Below are 20,279 nucleotides of genomic sequence, written 5' to 3'. Positions count from 1 at the left end.
CAGTGTGTACTATGTGATTTATATTTGTATAAGGTACATTTGTATAATATAAAAAGTGTGGTCTATATAAGGTCTGGTTTCCCTGGATTTCCGACAGAAATCACATTGCGGGAGGTGGTGTCCTTGACCACAGCTCTAAGTCCTTTTGAGTCACTAATTCAAGAACTGTTCTCTGAAGGCTTTTCTTAGAGCTGTAATCCTCATGTGTGATCCACCAAAAAAAAAAAAAATGCAAGGGGTGCTTTTGGATGTGTTTTGTCTAAATATTTGCTGCCCATTATGCACACCTTCATGAAATCACTGGTAAAACCCTTCAGTGAGACTGCTGGGCTTGCTGTTTAGCTTTTGCACTGCTGCTGGTTGTGGTCTGAAACGAAGAATAAAACAGTGTTTGGCAAGTCTGAAAGCTAGAGCTGGACCTTTTTCACTTGGTTTGCTTCCCTGCCAGTTTGGGGAGATAGACAGCTGGAAATAGCACAAAAATCTCACTACTAATCCACAACGTGGGGTTTCTGTAGCTGCAAGGCCACTGCTGTTCGAGGTGCTGTGAGCTGTGTACCCTGAAGGCTTTCCAGCAGCGATGGCCTGGGAAAGAAGTCCTGTTGCTCATATGATGTCTGTAGTGATATAAATGAAGTCACATAGCATGGCTGGTGAGGAGGAGCTGAATCAGTTGTGCTTAAATGATTGAAAACAACTGTTTTAACTGCAAAGAGCTTACTTTCCTAGTCTAGATGCTGCTACATGTATTCAGCTTTTTTCCACCCTGTTTTTTTGGACTCTCCCCTCTTTCCTAATAGGTAGCATTACATTTTAAAGGAATGGGAGAAATGCTTGAGATTTCATTAACCTTCCATGCTTTTTCAAGCTAATAGTTAACAGTGCTGTGATTAACCTGCACTGCTCTAACACCAGATGTCAAAGGCAGATTTGATAATATAAGGTCCTTTGGTGGTGTAACTACATATTACATCATGCACAAGACTGAAAGTTAAGATTACTTTGAAGCTCAACATTTTATTGGCATGCTCCCTCTATAGCACATCAGCATCTTCCCATGCAGTTATGTCAATATTTGGATATTGAGTAAGGGGAGTTCATTAATAAGCTTATCTTTGCAAGCATAACATAAGTGCCCCAAATATTTCTTGTTCTTTGTAACTATCTAGTGGCATAACTACCAAAAAACGTTGTCTAATCTGCAGCAGAGATGTAAAGGGGGGGGGGGGGAGGCTAAAATAGCTGAAATTTTCCTTGTCTTTGGACAGAGATTAAAAAGTTTATCATTCTTGAACACAAGTTGATTGTGAGCTGTTAATCCATTTCCATGTGTCAATACAAGTAGGCCTTAAATTTGATATCTATAGGAAGGGACCATTTTGAGGCCTAAAAAATATTCTTGATGAACTTAAAACTATGTTGTTTTTTTTTTTTTTAATATTTTGATTAGATAATAAATAACTGTAGTTCAGTTAGGTGAATCACTGAAAATCTAGTTCATTTGCGCAGCACAAAATTGGGATGCAGCCAGAAGTATTCCACTGAACACTTTTGTGTTTTATTGAAAAGGTTCAGTATTTCATATATTAAATCAAATGCTTAATATTTGTACCATGCATAACTGCCAAGGGGTTTTTTGGCCTGGAAAATGAAATGGCAGAAAGTGCTATTACATTGCTTCAGTGCAATGGATATTGGGAACAATATTCAAAACATATTGCATAATAAATTACTGGTTCTTCTGGGTTCACTGCAATTGAAATAATCTGTTAGAGTATTTCAAAGTGAAACTTGGTTTACAAATCAAATTTAAAGTGGAGTAAGGTCTTTCGTTCAAACATTTAAGTGTCTGTGCACTTCCTCATAGCATGGCAAAAGCAACACTGGGAGATCTAAGTGGCAAGTCGTAAAGCTCACTGGATCTCTTGCTTTTATTTATTTGCCTGGTTTAGTTCCCTGTTCTGTCCCCTTTCAAACTGAAATGTTTTCTATTTTCATCAGAAATGAAAATTTTTCAGTTTACGTTTTTTGAGTAGCAGAGAACTAAAAGCAAAATATAAAAAAAAGCTATGAAAAGCAGGTTTCTGTGGGGATGGGGGGATTTGAGGGATGCTGGCTGGGAGAAGAAACCTCTTTGTTTTCTATGGTTGGCATGTGGTCTGATTTGCCACTGAAATTATTTGAGAAGGTTTCAATGTCACAAGCAAAATATTAGTTAACCACTCCACTTGTGGTGGTTCCCCCAACCTCTTATTTGTCCAAAAAAAATTACAATGAAGGAAAGGTTAATTTGATACAAGTTCTGAAGTGCAGTCAAAGTCTTAAACGGGGCTATCTCACATCATAACAAATATACTTTTCTAAACCATGACAAAATATCATCATTCGTTTAAGAGTGGGAGGTAAAAAAAAGCAAAAAAAAGTGTACTGTCTGCCAAATTATCATTGCAACGGGTTGCAGAGACGTGGCATTTTGATATATATCTCTCAAAAGAACTTAAAGAGAATAGTCTTCAGCTGGCGATTAATAGTCCTCCAGTTCCCCAGCCCCTGCACAGAATCATTTGAAGCCAGAAGACATCTTTGCTCAATGTCCCATATGTTATCCTCATGACTTGGCAGCATTTAGGATACATGTACCTTTTGAAAGGAGGTCTGACCAAGCCAGCAAAAGTGGAGATTCATCTATATGATAGGTTTTTTTCTGTCTTTAGCTCCTCTGCTGGAGCTTTAGGCAGTCCCGTGGTGCTGCTCTTTTTCTTGTGCCTGCTCAACCCGGTTGCAGAAACATCTTTCTGCATGGAATCAGTCAGAAGCACAGGAGCACGCTTTGCTCATGCTTGTTCCCATGCTCAAGTCAAGACCTCTCAGCACCATGTGCAAAATTTAATTTTGACACCCCAAAATGAGGACGAAATGCCTGGCCCTGCTGGGGCAAAATGCACCGGGGAGATGGGATGAAGTGGAATCTGGCTGGTGGCTCTCATATTTTGTCCTTCTCCTTGCTGCTAGGGTGACTTTATACCTGCAAGACCTCTTCCCAAGGTTTTCCCTCCCAGAAGACCAAGCTTATCGGTCTTCTGTCCTTCCTAGCTGCATGTTTTGTTGATGCTCAACGGCAAGCTGATCTGCTCCTACCGCCCCTGGGAGCCGAGCGGTGAGAGTACTGCCGGAGGTGATCCATCCCTTGCTGGGACACGGTAACGCGTAGCTCTCCTTGTAGAGAGAGCCAGCTGCAGCTGCAGAGGTGACGATTGGCCTCGTGGCCGTCGGATGGAGCTGCTCCAAGGAGTTTGCTATTCCTTCAGCATCGCCCAACTCATGCCAAGAGCAACCCTTTCCATTTCGGTTAAATTGCGCAGGTGTAACGCGGACGTAGGGGAGCAGGGCATCGGGTTTAACTGCCTGGATGTTAATGCAGGTGTCAAAGTGATTCATGTAGTGCTTGTAAGCTATGGGTGCCGTGGGATTTCGCTCCTGGTGAGGCTGCGAGTGCAGCAATTGCCTAAGCAAGCCAAACAAGCTGCAGCAATGGGCACCCTCCTCCCTGTGATTAGGTGGTAGCTCACGGTGGGTTAGCGAGCACCGATAATGCTCATTGACTTCTGCAGGTCTTAAATTTCTGGCGGCTTTGTTGTAGCTTAGTAAATTAAGGCTTTTACTAAGTAGAGATTGCTGATTTAAAAAAAAAAAAAAAAGAAAAGTCAACCTCTAGCCCGTCGAAGTATGTGAACATGGTTTTCCAATAGTGACGGCGCGACAGTGGCTGAATAATGTAATTGTGTTCAGCCTTCTAATTGACAAATCGATTTAGATTATATTTCCTATTAAAATAACTCCCCATCCTCCAATAAGTGAATACAGAAAGTGGTCATCTTAACTGTATATGCTTTAAAAAGCCCTCACATTCTAAGTTTAAACCCTGCGAGAATTACAATACGGTCCTATTATCAGCCTTCCAAAAATTAATTTATAGAAGTGACATTGCAAACAGACCTTTCACTAGAGCCGCGCTGCCAAGTGCTGATATAATTAAGTAGTCTGTTTAAATGGCATAAATTAAAGTAAGCCACATGAGTGCCTTAAGACCTGAGTAAACTGAAGCTGAGATGAAGAATTTAAAGGCTATGATCTGATAGCTGCTTACACAGAGCTCCCCGAACTGCTTGCTTTCTTAGTCTTTTGTTTCCATGGGAGAATACTAATTTCTGATGCTCTGGTTTGCTGGGGCTGGAGTAAGCTTCTACGCAGTAACAGCCTTGTTGCCTTGTGTGCTGAGCTGAAGTTGAATCACTCTTTAAAAAAAAATATATATATATATATATATACACACACACACACACACGCACATACACACACACAAACAGACAAGTATTTATAAAGCATTGAAGTGTGCCATCACGTGTTTGTAAAAGCGTCCGTGTGCTAACCCTGATGCTTCTGCAGATGCCTGCAGACTAACGCATAACCCCAGCACAGTAGAATATGCCTTGGTTCGGTTACTGCTTCGGTTGCCCCTCTAGATACTTTCCTACTAGGCTGTTTTCTTGTTTTATGCTTCTGTTGTCTGGAAAAGATAGGTCAAACTAGATGGTTGCTCAATACCCAGGTGTCTAAAGAAGTTATGAGAAATGTAAAGGAGCACTCGCTTTACATAAAGTTATCTCAATAGCAAACTGAGAGGACAGAGCAAAGAATGCATGAATGGATAAAATAAGTTTGGGATGTAACTACAAATGTAGGTTATGGATTTTCAATGCAATATCCAGATAAGAAATAACAATGAGCTTTGTATTCAGAAATACTGATGTATTTTTTCTTTTGCTATTTACCTAATTACTTGTATCTTTCACTGTTATTGTTTGAACTTGGTTTGAAGCAGGTATTCTCTTTAGAGGAGAGCTCTCAAAATAAGAATATCTCTATATAGCACTTTGGTGGCACTCTGATAGTCGCATTACAAAATTTTAATTCAAGAATCATTCTTTTCAAATGTAGCAATCGGTTATGATCATATTAAAACAAACAGAAGAGGCAAGGCAAAGAGTCTGCTTTCCCTAGGATTTATAATAAATACTTTCTCTAGGATTTATTTCTCTAGGATTTATAAAGACAGGTCATCTTTCTTTCCTTTTTGAATCTTTCTTTTCCACTCAAGAGGGAAAAAAACCCTGTAATAATAATAATAAATGTAACACTGAGTTACCACTGTAACATCTTATTCCTTCCCTGATTCATGTAGGGTGAATATCTAATAGTTTTCACTTCTGAAGCTAGTCTTCCAGTCTTTCAGAGATCCTTGGAGTCCTCAAGGAATTTGTCTCTTGTATATCTGCCCTGTTTTACAGCAATGCTATGCTAATTAGTGGGAGCACTGAAGATGCTGACATTTTTTTCCTTGCCCTCTCCCAGGAAGAGCTCGCTTGGGTGCGGAACAGAAGATGATCTTTCAAAACTTTTCCTTTGGCTCTTCTTGCAGGGAGGGGCACGCCCCTTTGCTCCTGAACTTCAAAAAGTCTGAAAAGCGATGCAGCTTTTCTTTATAGTCACAGTGGCGCTTCCGCTCTTCCTTTTATTATTAACTAAATATTATTTAAATATCTAAAATAACTAAATATCATTTAAATGACTTCACTTTAAATAAAAACATTTAAGGAGGAAGAATTATTCATAGTGTACCATGGACAACGTCTTCTCAGCCTGGCTTGCTTCCCCCAATTTTTCATTCAGATTTCTACTTTTACTTGTTCCTCTCCTTGGGTTCTGTTGGTTTAAGCAGTTTTATGGCTAAAGACACCATGGAAATTGCTCAGGAGGCTGTTCTTCGGGTTATTTTTGTGATATTTAATGGTAATAGTACAGTTGCAGGAAAAGGGCTTCAGGTAGGAGGTCGCTATGTCTGCCTTGTCTTATCCGTCCAAGGTGTTGTGAACCTGGAGGACGCTCTGCAGCTTCTCCAGCAGACTCTGCAAAGCCAACCTTGCGCAAGTTAGAGAAAAGAAATGGGGCTGGTGCTGACACCTTTTGAATACCAAAGCCATCATGTGGGACTGAGGATCTCACTTGTTTTGGTGCTGGAGGACTCTGAAAATCAATCCCCCTCCCCCCCCCCGCCAAATGAGAGACACAAGTGGAAAAGCTTTTTGTGCTTTTACCCAGGATGGAGGAGGACAAATTCTGGAAACACCATCAGCTTGACCCTCTCCTGTGGGTATTTCAGTGCTGATGGTCCTCCAGCCTGAGGAGCATTTTTCAGTGCCATCCCTCAGGCGTAACAAAACTCTTCAGCCCACATCACTGTGGATTCACATGTCCCTAACTCTTAATTATTGTGCTACCTCACGTAGAGTAACCGTACCTATTAGTAACTTGTGAATCACATACTCCTCTTTCTAGCCCCTCATCTCAGGGAACGGAAACAAGCCCAAGCGGAAGTCTTTAGCCCCCAAAATCTAGACATCCTTATAAGAGCATGACTGCTGTCTGCTGGTTGGCTTGATAACTTTGCGCTATATTCCTTCCCAAGATGAGAAAGCTAGACATCCTAGAGAGAAAGCTTTGTTATATCTGAACTAAACCGTGAGCTTCTCCTTTGTGGCTTCTATGTTTTTCCATACCTGTCTGGCCGCCTACCAGGAGTCTCTGATTTCCTTGCCATCTGTGGGTTTATCAGACCGGATGTCGGGATATTTTGGTCAGCCAGGCTAATGTTGGCCTGTGTTTCATCCCTTTCCATGTTAGGAGATGTCTAAGCCAAGTTGGGACATGGATGATAATGGGGGACACATACACATTTCAGAAAGATACATATTTTGGGAAGTTTCCCTATTATAAATACGTGTCTTCCACTGTTCTTCACAAAGGACTGCTCCACGGCCTCATGCCCTGGTCTGCACTAGGGAGCCTGTGACAAAATATTCTATTTTTCAGTTCTTTTGACTATTCTGCTCCATCACCGGCAGTTTGTTTGCGTTCACAGTGTTGAGGGGATTAGGTAGTAGTTAGCCTTGGTAAAGCTGGTATTTAATAGCTTAAGCAAACTCTGTCCTGCTTTGCAGTGCCCTGTTCTCTGATAGCTAACTCCCTTCTGGAATTTGGGGTGTCCATTCACATATCTGAGAAAGGAACTTAATGCCATATATTCTCTCTGCAAAGTCCTTTGGGGTGTTTAAATACATACTGGATATATATGTGTATCACTGTACATTCTCAGCAGCGTCATGCATAATTTTGGTGTGATTTTAGGAAATTCTTGAGAATGGTTTGCTTTGGTGAGAACAGCGTGTTCCGGGGGAGGATGGGAGCAGCAGCAAGGTGCCGTAATGGCAGTGCAGGTTTGCAAAGTTTCAGGCACTTCTCCAGAGACTTTTCAAGCAGAATGAACTCAATCCTAGGCTTTTCTTTTTGTTGTTGTTGTTTTACTAGAGCATTGGAATGCTTTCTGCTTTTAAGCTTATTGTATTTTTGTTTTTAACAATTTTTTTTTCCAAAGGTACAGTTTTTATAATATCCATCAGTAGTAGCTTTGTGTTTCTTTGCTTGTATTCGTTTTATATTGTATATTTTTGCTTTGTAGGTTGCACCAGGTGCCATTCCCGTAGGTATTGGGTATTATGTTTGCAGAATGATTTTTTTTTTCCTTTAGAAATGTGTGTGGTGTGTGTGTGTGTGATTTTTTTTTCTTTTTTCTTTTTCTTTTTTTAAGTGATGGGTTTTTTCATGCTTGAAATGATCCTTGCAGGTTGCATGTGTGCTCTGTCCTGTGGATTTGGATACTTCTGCCTTGAATCTGCTAAACAATTTACCAGTGATCAGCTAGACTACCCAGTAGAGCAGTCAGGAATCACAGCACTCGAGTCCAGGACCATCTAAAATAGTTCAGGAAAAAAAAAATCTAAATAACAAGGGCAACGCTGATGGGTTGTTTCCCACGGTTGTGTTTTCTCCCAGTGTTTGTCAGATAAAACGTTCGCGATTAAGTCAAGCAGGCTTTCTTTCAGCAGAAAATGTAATTAAAATGTAAAAGCATAACAATGCAGAGATTAAGGAAAAAATTGCTTTGCGGGGCCAGTATGCACAAAAGAAGTGGAAACAGGCATTGATTGCAGCAAAGGCAAGTTAGCTTACACAGCAGGATAAAATGTCTAATAGAGGGATTGCGAGGCAATAGGACAGATTACTTTGAAAAGTGCATGGGGTTTCCATCATTGATGTTTCTTAAGAATAAAATTAGGAAAAATTACTGTTCATTTTGTTCAAAATGGCATAACAAGCAAGAACTGGGCTTTTGTAAATTAAAATTTTAGATCGACTTTGTAGCATTTACAAAGTGAACAATTATTGGCAGTTACTATCCATAATTTTTCATGGGAAAAAGAGATTACCTTTTGCGCTGCTAGTTGTAAACTGAATTTTAATTTTGCTGGGAGTTGGCATAGATGCAGCAAAGCTTTAGGCAATAGAAAACCACGCATTTGGAATACTCTGATATTTATTTCATGTAGCTTTCAGCAACTGAAATGGTTTATCATTGAAGAGTATAATTTTAGGCTTCCAAAACCTGCTTTTTGGAGTATTTTGGATTGCTAAAATAAGTTTCTCTTTCTCCTTCTGTTGTTCTGATCTATCCACAGAGCTGTTGGTTATTGCATTTAGTGCCGTGTTTCAGGTAGTTTATGTGTTTATGCCTGCTGTGTTATTGGGATTTATGAACTTTTCATTGGTCTGTTTGCTTTTAAAAGTCTTTCTGCGAAGTTACTCATGGAGCAGTGATAATGATAGGGGAATGCAAGCTAACCTGCTAGAAACATTTAGGATACGATTTCAGAAAGTGTTTCCTAGTAGAAGAGCATAATGTTACTCTGGATAGCGTGTTAGATTTAGCTATTTCTAACTGTGTTGTGTGTCTTCCTGTGTGTATGGGGGGAGTATATAGAATTACTTTGGAAAGTCGCACGTAAAACTATTTTTCAAGTTATATTTTGTGCAGCCACAGGATTTTCTGCTATGTTTTATTCATGCTACTAGCCCCTTTGTTCCTCACCTCTGTTATTTGGGGCTGTATAGGGCTATTTTTGCAGGCCTTGTCACCTATTAAAAAAAAAAATAGTACTATATCTCCATTATGTTGCTTCCTATTGAAAGGTGTACTAAAGCCTTTTTTTTTTTTTTGGCTATTATTTTGATCTGATCAACTAAGAAATTCATAATGTCGCATCAATATACGCAGGCAGAAACAAAATCTCTGAACACTGTCTATTTAGCCACATGCTGCAACATGTGCAATTAGCTTGGTTGCATCAGCTCACCTGTTCTATTACTGCATTCGTCAAGATAGGTTCCTTTTTTTATTGTTTTTAATATGCTTTATGACAAATGCTTGAATCTGCTTCTTTCTTATTCATCAGTAACCTTTGGCTTTAAAAGTATCTTTTTAAAGAAAAAAAAAAACCACTTTGTTAACCTGGCAGATACAGGTATTTACTTACTGTTTGGGTTTCCTTAACCTGCAAAGAACATTTTTGATACCTTTTTTCCCCCCAAGAAAATAAGGTGGTGGGTTTTCTTTTTTTTTTTTCTCCTCTCCAGTCTGTCAGTCCTAGTATTGTACTTTCTGCTTATTTAGTTTCCAGCTAAAACAGATACTTGCATTAATTGTGTAACTGAACACTTCAAGGTATATATAATGTATAAAAATTGGATTTATAATAAAGTATTCTCTCTTTCTCTCTCTTTTTTTTTTTTTTTATTCTTCAAAGACAAAGGATCCTCAGCTCCATCTCTTTCTCAACGATTACACTGCGTTCTTCACTGTGACTCAGACTGGCATAACCCGCTACCTCACCTTGCTGCAGCCTGTGGACAGGGAAGCCCAGCAGCTGTACACATTTTCGGTAAGCAATGTGCCCTCAGAGGCATATCCAGCTTTGTTCAGAGTAAGCATGGAAAAATCCTAAATACAGCATCGTTGCGACTTACTGAAATGGCCCAGAGGAATGAGAAAAGGAAGGAAGGATGAGCAGCAACATTGCCAGGTGGCGTTGGAAGACCGATGTCGGGGTGGTATGATTCAGAATACGTGGGTTTGCTATTCAAAATCTGTGGGTTTGGTTTGATAGCAACATTTTCAGCATAGTCTCCGTGGTCCCAGTCTTGCATCCTGCTCTTTGCTTCTCTCCTGTGCCACAGGCTGACCCGGCTCTCCACAAGCAGCCTTTTTCTTTTTTCTTTCTGGGCCCTTGTGCTGGGCAGCGGAGGTCTCTATGGCCTGCCCACTTCGTTTTTGTGCAGAAGAAACAGAGGCGAACCTGAACCACAGCCAAAAAAAAGGGGGACAAAATATACCTTAAATGGACCTAGTGCTCCCTCAGCCAGTTACCAGTTTGCAAAGAGGCACATGAGGATAATGTGTACCTCTGCAGCACGGGTTCGGTGCTCCCAGGCATGGCCGCTGAGATACTGGATGGGGACTGTTGCCCTGGGAAACAAGTATTTCCCTCTTATTTCTCATGCTGTGCTGACACGGTAGGTTTTGAGGCACAGCATCATGTTGCTTTTGCCCTACGCTTGGCCTGCTGCAGGCTCAGACTCTGCTGAAGCCTCCCATGACGTGAGTAGGAAATGTCTCTTGATCAGTGACAGCTCGGGCAGGTGTTCCTGGCGTATTAAACACTGTCTCAGCTCTTTCTTAGCATGAGAAATTGTGGCCACGTTAGGGGGAGGAAGACAACGCCAGTGCAGTATGACACACTTGTGGTTTTGCTGTCCGAGGTGTATTTCTCCTTTAATGATAACCGAGGGTTTCTTCAAAACTGCCAGTTGGAGACCTTTTTATAAGGGGGATAGTCACTCTGAAATACAAAACTAACAGGCAAAGCAGCTGCATGCAATTATTATTTTTGCAATCATTTACAAGTATATTTCATTGAACGTATTTTGTTCATTTAATAGTCTCTTATGAGATGTAATTTCATGCTCATCGTTTAGTGATTAATTTTTTTAATTCAGACCTCACTGCACCTTGCTGGGGATGGAATTTACTAGCAAGTGTAAACAAAAATGAAAAAGTAAATATTGCTTTTTAATTGTTATACTGTATTTTCTCATAGTTGTAATTGTCTTAAGGATACATTGTTGAAATGTGTTCGCATTCTGCTTGCTTTTCCTGAAGATGACCGCTTCTGATGGCGTACAGGAGAGTTCCCCAGTGACAGTCAATATCCTGGTGATCGATGCAAATGATAATTCCCCAACTTTCTCCAATATATCATACAATGTCAAGATTTATACAGACATGGGCCCCGGAGAAGGTGTTATAAAGGTAATTTTAATTTTTACCTTCCGACCAGACCTGAACTGTCACAGAGAGCACCATTTTCTTGCCTGTTGAAACTTGAACCAACTCAAATGAAATATTATAATAGTTGGAGGTTTGTTGAAATAAAATAGAGCGTGAGATCATGTAGACAGTTCAGTAGAATGTACCCAGAAATGTTTTATTGTGTGATTAAAACCTTTCAGTTTTTTATAGATGCCCAAGTCACTCGTCTGTAGAGGAACTGAGTAGCAAAAAATATGATGAACGCTAGTGCCCCTCCCCCACACACACAAAAAATGAGAGAGAGAGAGAGAGAGAGAACCAGTTTAAATTAATGTTTGCATGCAATGATTTATGTTCGAATGTATACCTGAGGGGTGAGCCCTGGTTGCATCAAAGTTAATGGAAAAAAGCCTTTATTTGAGGGTAGTTGTCTTAAGATCTCAGGTGTGCTCCTGAGCAATTGCAGGTAGATGGATGAGAAGACACGAAAGTGTTAGTGGAGGGCAGCGTTCAAAGAGAATTCAGGGCAGTAGGAATAGTCAGAAAGAATTTGTCGTCTGCCCTCAGTAATTAAATATTTCTTTTTTTCTTCTCTAATCAGCAGCTAAGTGTTTGAGGGCAGCAGTGATTTGACGATGTTAGGAGAGAGTGCAATGTCTGTTCCCACGTGGTGGGAATGTGGAGGATGCCTGGGTCCCTGCAGTAGGTCCCTCCTTAAAGTGGCAGTTTGCAGTTGGAAATTCTTTGGGGAGTTAAGGTTTCAGCCTTGCCCAAACTGAAATTAAAAGCGGCTTGGAAAATACAGGAGTCCTGAGAGTCCTTTTTTTTTTTTTTTTTTTCTTTCCTTCTTTTTTTTCTTTTTTTTTTCCTTCTTTTTTTTCCCTTCTTTTTTTTTTTTTCCTTCTTGAGTTATGAGTAGCCACCAAATCTGTGGTGCCAAGAGGGCTCATAGGTGTCCTTAGGCCAGAACAGTTGTTAGCCATTTGTTTCTGCTTTATAAATACCTTTTCTTTCAAATGGAAAACAGACCTATCCCATTTTTTTAACTGCTGATTCACTGCTTTTGATGGTATACTTGGCTTGTTCTCTATATGTGGAACTAGCTTTCACCCCATAACCTCACCTCATCAGTGGTTTGAGAATTATTTCAGTTTATCTCCTGTGAGGTGACAGTCAGCAAGGATGATTCCAGAGGGAAAATGACCCAGGGCAGATGAGATCAGTCTGTAAAACCGCTTCTTTTAATCACAGAAAGTAGGTTAGAAAAAGAACAGTGACCTCAGTGAATCTGTATGATCTGATGATAATTTACGCGTAAGCACTGGCTTGCACATAACTGCCTACTCAGGCTGTATTTGCAGAGATGATCAAGGTGTTACCTTTATGAAGCGTGTCGTCCCTCTCCGTAACTTGGACTTCCACTCTGGACTTGTGACTTCTTAGTCTACTATCATAGTGTAATTGCTCTCATGTAGTAGCCACCTTGCTTTTACTATCCCGAGGGTAATAAGGAATTGAGAAAAGCACAGATATCTCCCAGTTTTCTCCTGCTTCTCGTCTTTCTTCCTGGGAAACCATCGCCGTCATGGCGGTGACCTGCCACTGCTTTCCGGGCTTCGTAGGGGGAGCCTTCTGCTCCCTGACTTCTTGCAGAGCGACTCTGGCTGTGTGGTTGGGCCACTGCAAATAGTATCGGTTTGGATAGTTTGTATTTAAATTGCCTTCTTGGAGTACTTGTGAGATGACTTGAGGCATTGGCCGAGGAGAGTACTTTATCGGTGATAGTTTAAATGCCTGCGTGTACTGTCCTTTTCAGCCTGAGAATTTCTTATGCAATTTTTCCCCTCTGCTTTTATGGGTTTTTTATTGCATTCCACAGAATGGATAATAGCTGCTTGAGAAATCTGTCATTTAAAGCAGTTAAATGCGTGGTAATCATGTTGATTGTTACCACTAGAAAGACTGCTTAATGCTCAACCTGTTAAAATACTTAATTCCAGCTTTTTTACATTCTTAGAATTTTGCTGTCCTGTTTTTCAGTTTCCTATTAGCAGTTTGTGCTCCTGGTGATTCAGCTATTTAAATCAGTATCATACTTACCAATATAAGTGGAGTACGTAGCTATAGTGCAGTAATTTCTTTCACATAGGTCATTTAAATTCATGCTATTATGCTTTTTTTCTTTAGACACCTCTTATTTCTAAAGGCAACATAAAGCAGGCAGGACACAGAATATTAAGCAAGAAAGTGAGAGAGCCAAGAACGGGCAGAGGATGGCAAAAAGCATAACCCACCTAGATCTTTGCGGAAACTTGCCTGATGGCCAAAGACTTGCTTGCTGCATGAAGAGTGCAAAGGAGATATATATACATGTATGTGTGTGTGTGAAACAAAAATAATCAATTATAATTTATCTGTGCATCTTAATTTCTACCTGATTTCTTGTTGCAGAGGTACACTCCATATTCAGAGGACTTTTAAGAGCACTCCTATAAAAACCAGTGACTCTCTGGCTGCCAATGGAATAATAAGTTATGGGGTGAATTAGGGCATTACCTGTTCAGCTTGCGAGTGTTGAAATACTTCAGCCTCGGGTCACACATGCAATTGAGTTTGGAGGTGCTGCCTGAGGTCTGGGTTGTGCAGAGCACTTAATTTCACACGTCTTGGCCTAAATGACCCTTGTGCTGAAGGCCAAAAAGGAAAAAAAAAAAAAGAGAAAACATTGCTTTGCAGGCGTTTTCTGTCACTTACCTCTTGCTCATGGTAGAATTAGTCTTGAGCAGTGACAGTAATTTCTGTTGTATGGTGGGACTAATTTTATTTACAGCCATTAAATAAATGCCCGCACTGGGCATGCCTCAAATAATGACCTCGCTATTGGATCACTCTGTCTTTTAAACAGTGTCCTCTCATTTCCGCCCCCCCCCCACACACACATACGCTGATGCGAATTGATCCGTCCTTGCACACCGACATGTACTACCGTATGTATTAGGGATGTGTTTCTGCATTTGCAGCTTAGTATATGTTCACAGCTCTTTGCATACATCTTGCCAGAAACCCACAAAACAATTTAGGGGAAATCTTTGTACAGGTTATCTCCAAACCATCTCTAAGGATTTATTTACACAGTTGTTTGCAACCTTTTGACTTCAGTCTATTGCTGCGTTAAGTTCCAACTGCAAAGTAAATGTTATTAGCAGAAATAAAAATAAAACCAGGCCATCTTTGCATTTCTCAGTAAGTGCAATGATATATCCAAGTGAAAATATAATGGCTAGAGATTTAATGAAGTGGTTGAAGCAAGAAGTCAATGTTGATATTACACACTTTTAGCCCAGATTGGGCTGGAGCACTTGCTTGCCTGAGAGGCTCGTTTCAAGGTAATGGACCTAATACTGCTAGATGGTGTGGTGTGGGTTTTTTCTTTTTGTGTGTGTCTTAAGAAAGTAAAATAAATCCTGTTTTGTACTTTGTGTATTTTAGACACGATATATTTCTAAAATCTTGTCAACTATGAAGCTCTATCGGTCTGGGACAGCTGGAGACCAAATTTTTAGGATCATAGATTATGGCAGCTCTTAAACTTTAATTCTATATTTTATTCATGTTTTTGCCCTCAAAATGTTATTCAACCCACTTATCTTTTCAAGCATTCAGTATTTCTAAGTTTAATTAACCTTATTAATTTATGCACTTGTATATTCAATTAATTTCCCTTTTCATGTCGTCACAGTAAAAGCTGGCCTCATTCCAAATCCTGTAATTAAACGCTTAGGACCTTGTGTTTTGCATAAAGCCTTTATTTATCTTTTTGTGAGTGAGACTTTTGATGTTCAGTAGTGAAGGTTATTACACTTTTCTCAAGGATGTCACTGAGTTTGGTGGTTGCTCTTTGCAAGGTTCAGGAACGTGTGCTGTTGCACGTAGAAGCTATCGAGTGATCGATTAAGGGAGTGTAGAGTTGGAGAGTTAAGTGTTAAAGGTAATGTATTGATATACTGTACCAAGACATCATTGTGTGCTTGTAATGTAGGGCAAGTTGCAAAAATACAGTCTGCATACGGTGACTTTTTCAGAATTTCCAAAGAAAATATAGCATGAGAGACATGCTCTGCCAGCATAACATGGATATTAATTTGTTTTCTAAGTTTCTAAGAGGAGTTGGTCTCTTTTTCAGTGTTTCACAATTTTCGAGTATTTTAGGAATTTACTTTGTAATCGATATATTAGAGTCCGTCTCGGAAAAGTATGAATAAAGAAGTTTTGCTGATTCAAAGGCAACAGCAGTCAGTTTTGATTGTCAGAGTGAAGCATCTATGACAAAGAAATTCAAATAAAACAAGCTGACTCAGATAAATCAAAGGTAGAAACACTTCTGCTTGTTGGAAATTTACTTTGTGTCAGCATGCTAGCTGCAAAAAAGGTAAAGCACTGGTTGCTTCAGGAGAAAAGGAACTTAACAGGCTTTGCAGCTGGGAAATACTATGAACAGCATATTTATTCCATTTTAAGAATGCTTGGTCCTCCATATAGTAGCTCAGTCCTCGATAGTAATAGCAGTTTGCATTCTGGACCAAGGAGGTAAAACCTGGTTTGGTTGAAACACCCAGATTATGGGGTCTTTTAGCACCTCAAGAAATTCATTCCATTTAAGCTATTGTGGGCATCGTTGCTGTTTTTGAGCTAGTGTATCATTTGGCACATTAAATTAGGTATTCCACCAAGCCGATGTGCTTACGGGATCAGGATTATTCTCGAAAGCAGTCCAAGCCCTGATTTTTTTCCACGTGCTCCTCTTAGCATTTAGTAGTGTGTGCGGATGCGATTAACTTGGATATCACAGCTTTGGGTGTCATTCTTCATCTCCCTGCCTCAGTCGCCTGGTGGGACTTCTGCTCTTTGAGTTTTCAGTTGCCTTGGGTGTAGGGGCTTGGGTGGTCGTAGACAGGAGTTTCACCTTTCTGAGGTGTAACGCTCGCTCGACTGGTAGGTTACATTAAATCCCACCGGTGCTGTTTGGCACCAGCCGGGAGCAGCAGGAGTTGCCTTTGGCAACGCAACGATTTCCCAGGCGTTGCAAAGCGCTGTGCTCTCTTCCGCTTCCTGAACGCATCGGTGCGTAAGGTGTAATTTTAATCTGTGCCATAAAGGTGCCGGGCTGCGCGAGCAGCGTGCCACTGCCGTGCAGCACCATGTGCCAGCTTGGCTCGTGTAGAGGAGGAGGAGAGGTGAAAGGGCTGAATGAAGACGCCGGGCTGTGACCTGGCACCACAGGGGCGCGGAGGGAGATTTGTGGCCTTTTTGCACCTGAGTCAGAGTCCTCAAAGCTCTTGGCTGAAACCAATGTGATTACTGAGCTGTTCTTTCAGCCCACTGGTGCATGTTCACATTTGATTTGGGATGGCCTGATACGGAGCTGGGGTAAACCTGCAGCGTTTCCCAGGGGCGAGAAAAAAAACCTCATCGTCGTGCTGCTAGCAAACTTCTGCTCGTCATCAAACCACGTCTATGATACTGGGCCTGAAGTTTTCCCTGAAAATCCAAATTGTACAACTATGTGCAAGAAATGCTATGTCTGAGAGTCCCTGGAGAGAGGTGGTGTAGAAGCAGCATAGTAGAAGCATGTGCTATAAATTGCATTTAGTGTGTGGCTCTGAAACTGTCGCCAGGTAGGTGGTGTCATGCTGCTCTGTGACACAGGCCTGGGTTCCCTTTGCCCACGTTGCACACATCGATGGGTTGCGTCTCCTATGTGCGTGTGCTTATGTTGCTATTTCATTTTCCCTCCGCTTCTTCTATGACATGCGCTCACGTGAGTATTAGGAACGTCGCTCTCTGGTTCCACGCCTTGAGTGCTTATGCTGTAAGATATTAGAATTTATGGCAGTAACAACGTGGCTCCTGTGAAGAAGGTAGAGAAGGATGGGAAGTTTCAGGAACTAAATATGATCCTGTCATTCAACTTGCAACACAGTATCTCCCCCCCCCCCCCCCCCTTTTTAGGAAGTGCTATAAATTCCCATCAAAGGAGACTAAACTTGGTCTTAGTTAGTTTTTGTAATTCATACCTCAAAATAATTTGCTTGCAATCTTCAATAATCAGTTTTTCTCTCTGCTCCATGATTTTCCTCCACCTATTATACTTAACATGTGTCCTTGTTATAGAGTAGTTAGAAATTGCCACGTTACAACTGTTCAGGTTCTCCCCCCTCTCTGCTTTCCCTACCCCCTACCAAGTCGCCTTATTAAAAGCAATTAAAATGCAGCAATGAATTGTGCATGCTGACATTGTGGTTTTGAATTGCAGCTCACCGCTGTAGATGCGGACGAGGGACCCAATGGACAGATAGTATATGAAATTTTGGCTGGGGATCAGGGAGACTTCATCATCAATGACCGAACAGGCCTTATCACCATTGCTCCAGGAGTTGTCTTGTCAGTGGGGCGCTCCTACGCTCTCACTGTCAAAGCATCTGATAATGCTCCTCCTGCGCAGAGAAGGTAATTTGTCTTAAAATGAACATAATTTTTGTAATCATTGCGTAGCTGTGCATAGGAAGTATGGCACACTCTTATTTCTATAACTCCAAACTGGAGTATGACTCAGTGTGCTCTCTGGGGTGTAATGATCTCATTTTGGACAAGCAGCATATTAGAAATTAGTTTACTACTTTCACCTTTTGTCCCTTATTTCCCTATTGCATTTGGTTGTGATGGTTTATTTGTTAAGAGTTCGCATGCTGTGTTTGAGTTTTGCATACACATTTGTTATGAAATACTGAAAGCGCAAGGATGTAAGGAAGAAATCAAGCCAGGGAGAAGCTGGATGCTTGCTGTGGTGCAGCGAGGACCAAAAATAGGCTGATCACTGAGCTGGAGACCTTCTCTGCAGGTTTCAGATGTGCAAGGTCACCCAGGCTTGGCACGTGGTGGACACAAACGACAAGCCAACAAATGGTGACCAATACCCCGCTAGCATCTAAATTCTCCCTGGCAGGATTTTTATATTCTCCACCAGCTGTTAGATAAGAGCAGTTTGCAGATTTACTATGGTTGGAGTAGGGCACACTCTCATGTTCAAAAAATAAAGGCACTCAGACCTGCTTCCATGCTGCTTTTGATTTTGCATTCTGCGTATTACCATCATGCAGAAATGGTGCCATTTCACTGAGGTGCAGGGTTAGGTTAGGGTTTAAAAGTGGCTCATGTGATGTGTTTTGGGTGTGGTGTGACGACGATATGGCAACCTCGTTTTCCAAAGGGGATGATGGGGGAGGAACAGTGGTCTCCAGCATTTAGATCAAAAATGAATAACGCTGCTTTAGAACCCAGCAGCGTGGCTAGCCAGCAGCAGTAGTCCCCACAGTAGTTTTGGTTTTGAAGCTCCTTTTTTGAAACTCCTTTTGAAACTCCTTTTTACGTCTCCTAATGTTTAGTTCCTTCCTCCCTTTGGGCTGTGAACGGGTTCCTGTTTCACAGGTGGGGTCACGTGGACTTCTTGCTCCCGCCTGAGCAAAACTGTGATGCTGCATAGGGTGGCTCAAACCAGCTTGGTGGAAGTAGTGGTATTCCCCCCCGCCAAAATCTGGGCTCTGCTGTAGGGCGCATCAGGGTAATTGTAGCCGCATGCAAACTGCCCGGCTCTTCACTGCTCCTTTGCTGCGCACAAAGCAAGCCCAAACTGCTCTGTGTGGCTCAGAAACAGTAGGTTTGTAGCATTTGTGAAAGCAAATTTAAATGGAAATGCATTCTGCGTGGCTCTTTTGCATAGCACGGCACATTTGGTTCTTGGCAGGTGACTAAATATGCATAAACCAAGCTATTTTGCTGAGTGTTACTAAAGTTTCTATAACAAATGTCATTAGTATGTTAAAAGTTATTGAGATATATTTAGGTACATTTAAGTACTTAAGTACATTTAAGTTTATGCAGAGTATACAAGTTTAAAGATGAAGTTTAGGGGTTTTTTTTAGAAGTTATGTTAAGCATATAATGATGAGCAATTTCTATTATTGAAAAAAGAGAAAAAAGAAAGCATTTGTAAAATCAAGCAACTTTAGTTCAGACCTCAGTCTTTTCACCAGCTTCTTTGGATGCTACCTATATGGGGGAATCATTGCAGTTAGCAATGACAGTGATGAGCGAGCTCAAGTCTGATATAAAAAATCATGATATTCTTGAAATGCAGAGTGAAAATAAATGTATTTGCTCTTTGACTTGCATTTGTAGCGATAGTGTTGGGTCTAATATGTGTCAATTCATGTATATGTAAATATATTTGTTATACATTATGTAATATTGTTGTATTCACCTGTGCATGCAGTGCTAAAATGCCAGCAAAATAGATTTTTTTATTAAATATTGAGCAGCGGAAGAAATAGGCACACTAAGCCTCAGCTCTTTGGATGTGCATAGCAAACACAGTCAACAGCTGTCCCCAGAAAATAGGCAAGCTCCGCGCTCCAGTGGTGTTTTGTCAGATCATTCATTGTATCGGTTGTTGAGCATTTGGTGATGGCGCTTTTTATGCGGTACGGGTTATGCGTGGGGATGTGCACCTAAAAGCAGGAATTTCTTCTGCGGCACGGTTTTATACGAGCAGGACTGGAGCTTCTGGGCAGAGATGCTCACGGCTTGTTATCCTGGAGCGTGGTCAGAGCTGCTGCGTGGCTTGGTCTTCAAATGCAGCTGTCTTTCACTGCATTACAGCAGGTAGTCTGACTCTTACGCTGATCAGTGATGTGAAGTTATAAAACTTACTCAGAAAGGTCAGTGGAAAGTATCTATAACACAGTAATGACTGTACTTTATCAGCATCCGATTAAAAATATTGAGTAGTGATATGTCATTCCGGCATTTAATGAGGTCTGTCAGTTAACACAAAAGCTGCTTCGACTAAACTGCATCTGGTATTTTCCGGGGGAAATCTTTAAAATTATTCTGAGTTTATCCT

At 40.9% G+C, this 20,279-nt stretch overlaps 1 protein-coding gene across 10 annotated transcripts in view; it reads left to right on the top strand.

Annotated features, from left to right (window-relative positions):
* The window catches only part of LOC112981614 (protocadherin-15), a 1,192,166-nt gene that overhangs the window by 1,034,219 nt on the left and 137,668 nt on the right, over positions 1-20,279 (top strand). For all 10 annotated transcript variants that reach the window (XM_064513568.1, XM_064513569.1, XM_064513570.1 and 7 more), the window contains 3 exons: positions 9,759-9,893; positions 11,171-11,320; positions 17,634-17,827. In XM_064513568.1, coding sequence (XP_064369638.1) covers positions 9,759-9,893; positions 11,171-11,320; positions 17,634-17,827 — 479 coding nt within the window. The remainder of the gene's footprint in view (positions 1-9,758; positions 9,894-11,170; positions 11,321-17,633; positions 17,828-20,279) is intronic.

The sequence above is a fragment of the Dromaius novaehollandiae genome, chromosome 6, assembly GCF_036370855.1.
Source record: "Dromaius novaehollandiae isolate bDroNov1 chromosome 6, bDroNov1.hap1, whole genome shotgun sequence".
In the NCBI taxonomy this organism is placed as follows: Eukaryota; Metazoa; Chordata; class Aves; order Casuariiformes; family Dromaiidae; genus Dromaius; species Dromaius novaehollandiae.
Note: the sequence above shows the minus strand (reverse complement) of the source record. Positions and strands in the feature narration are given on the sequence as shown.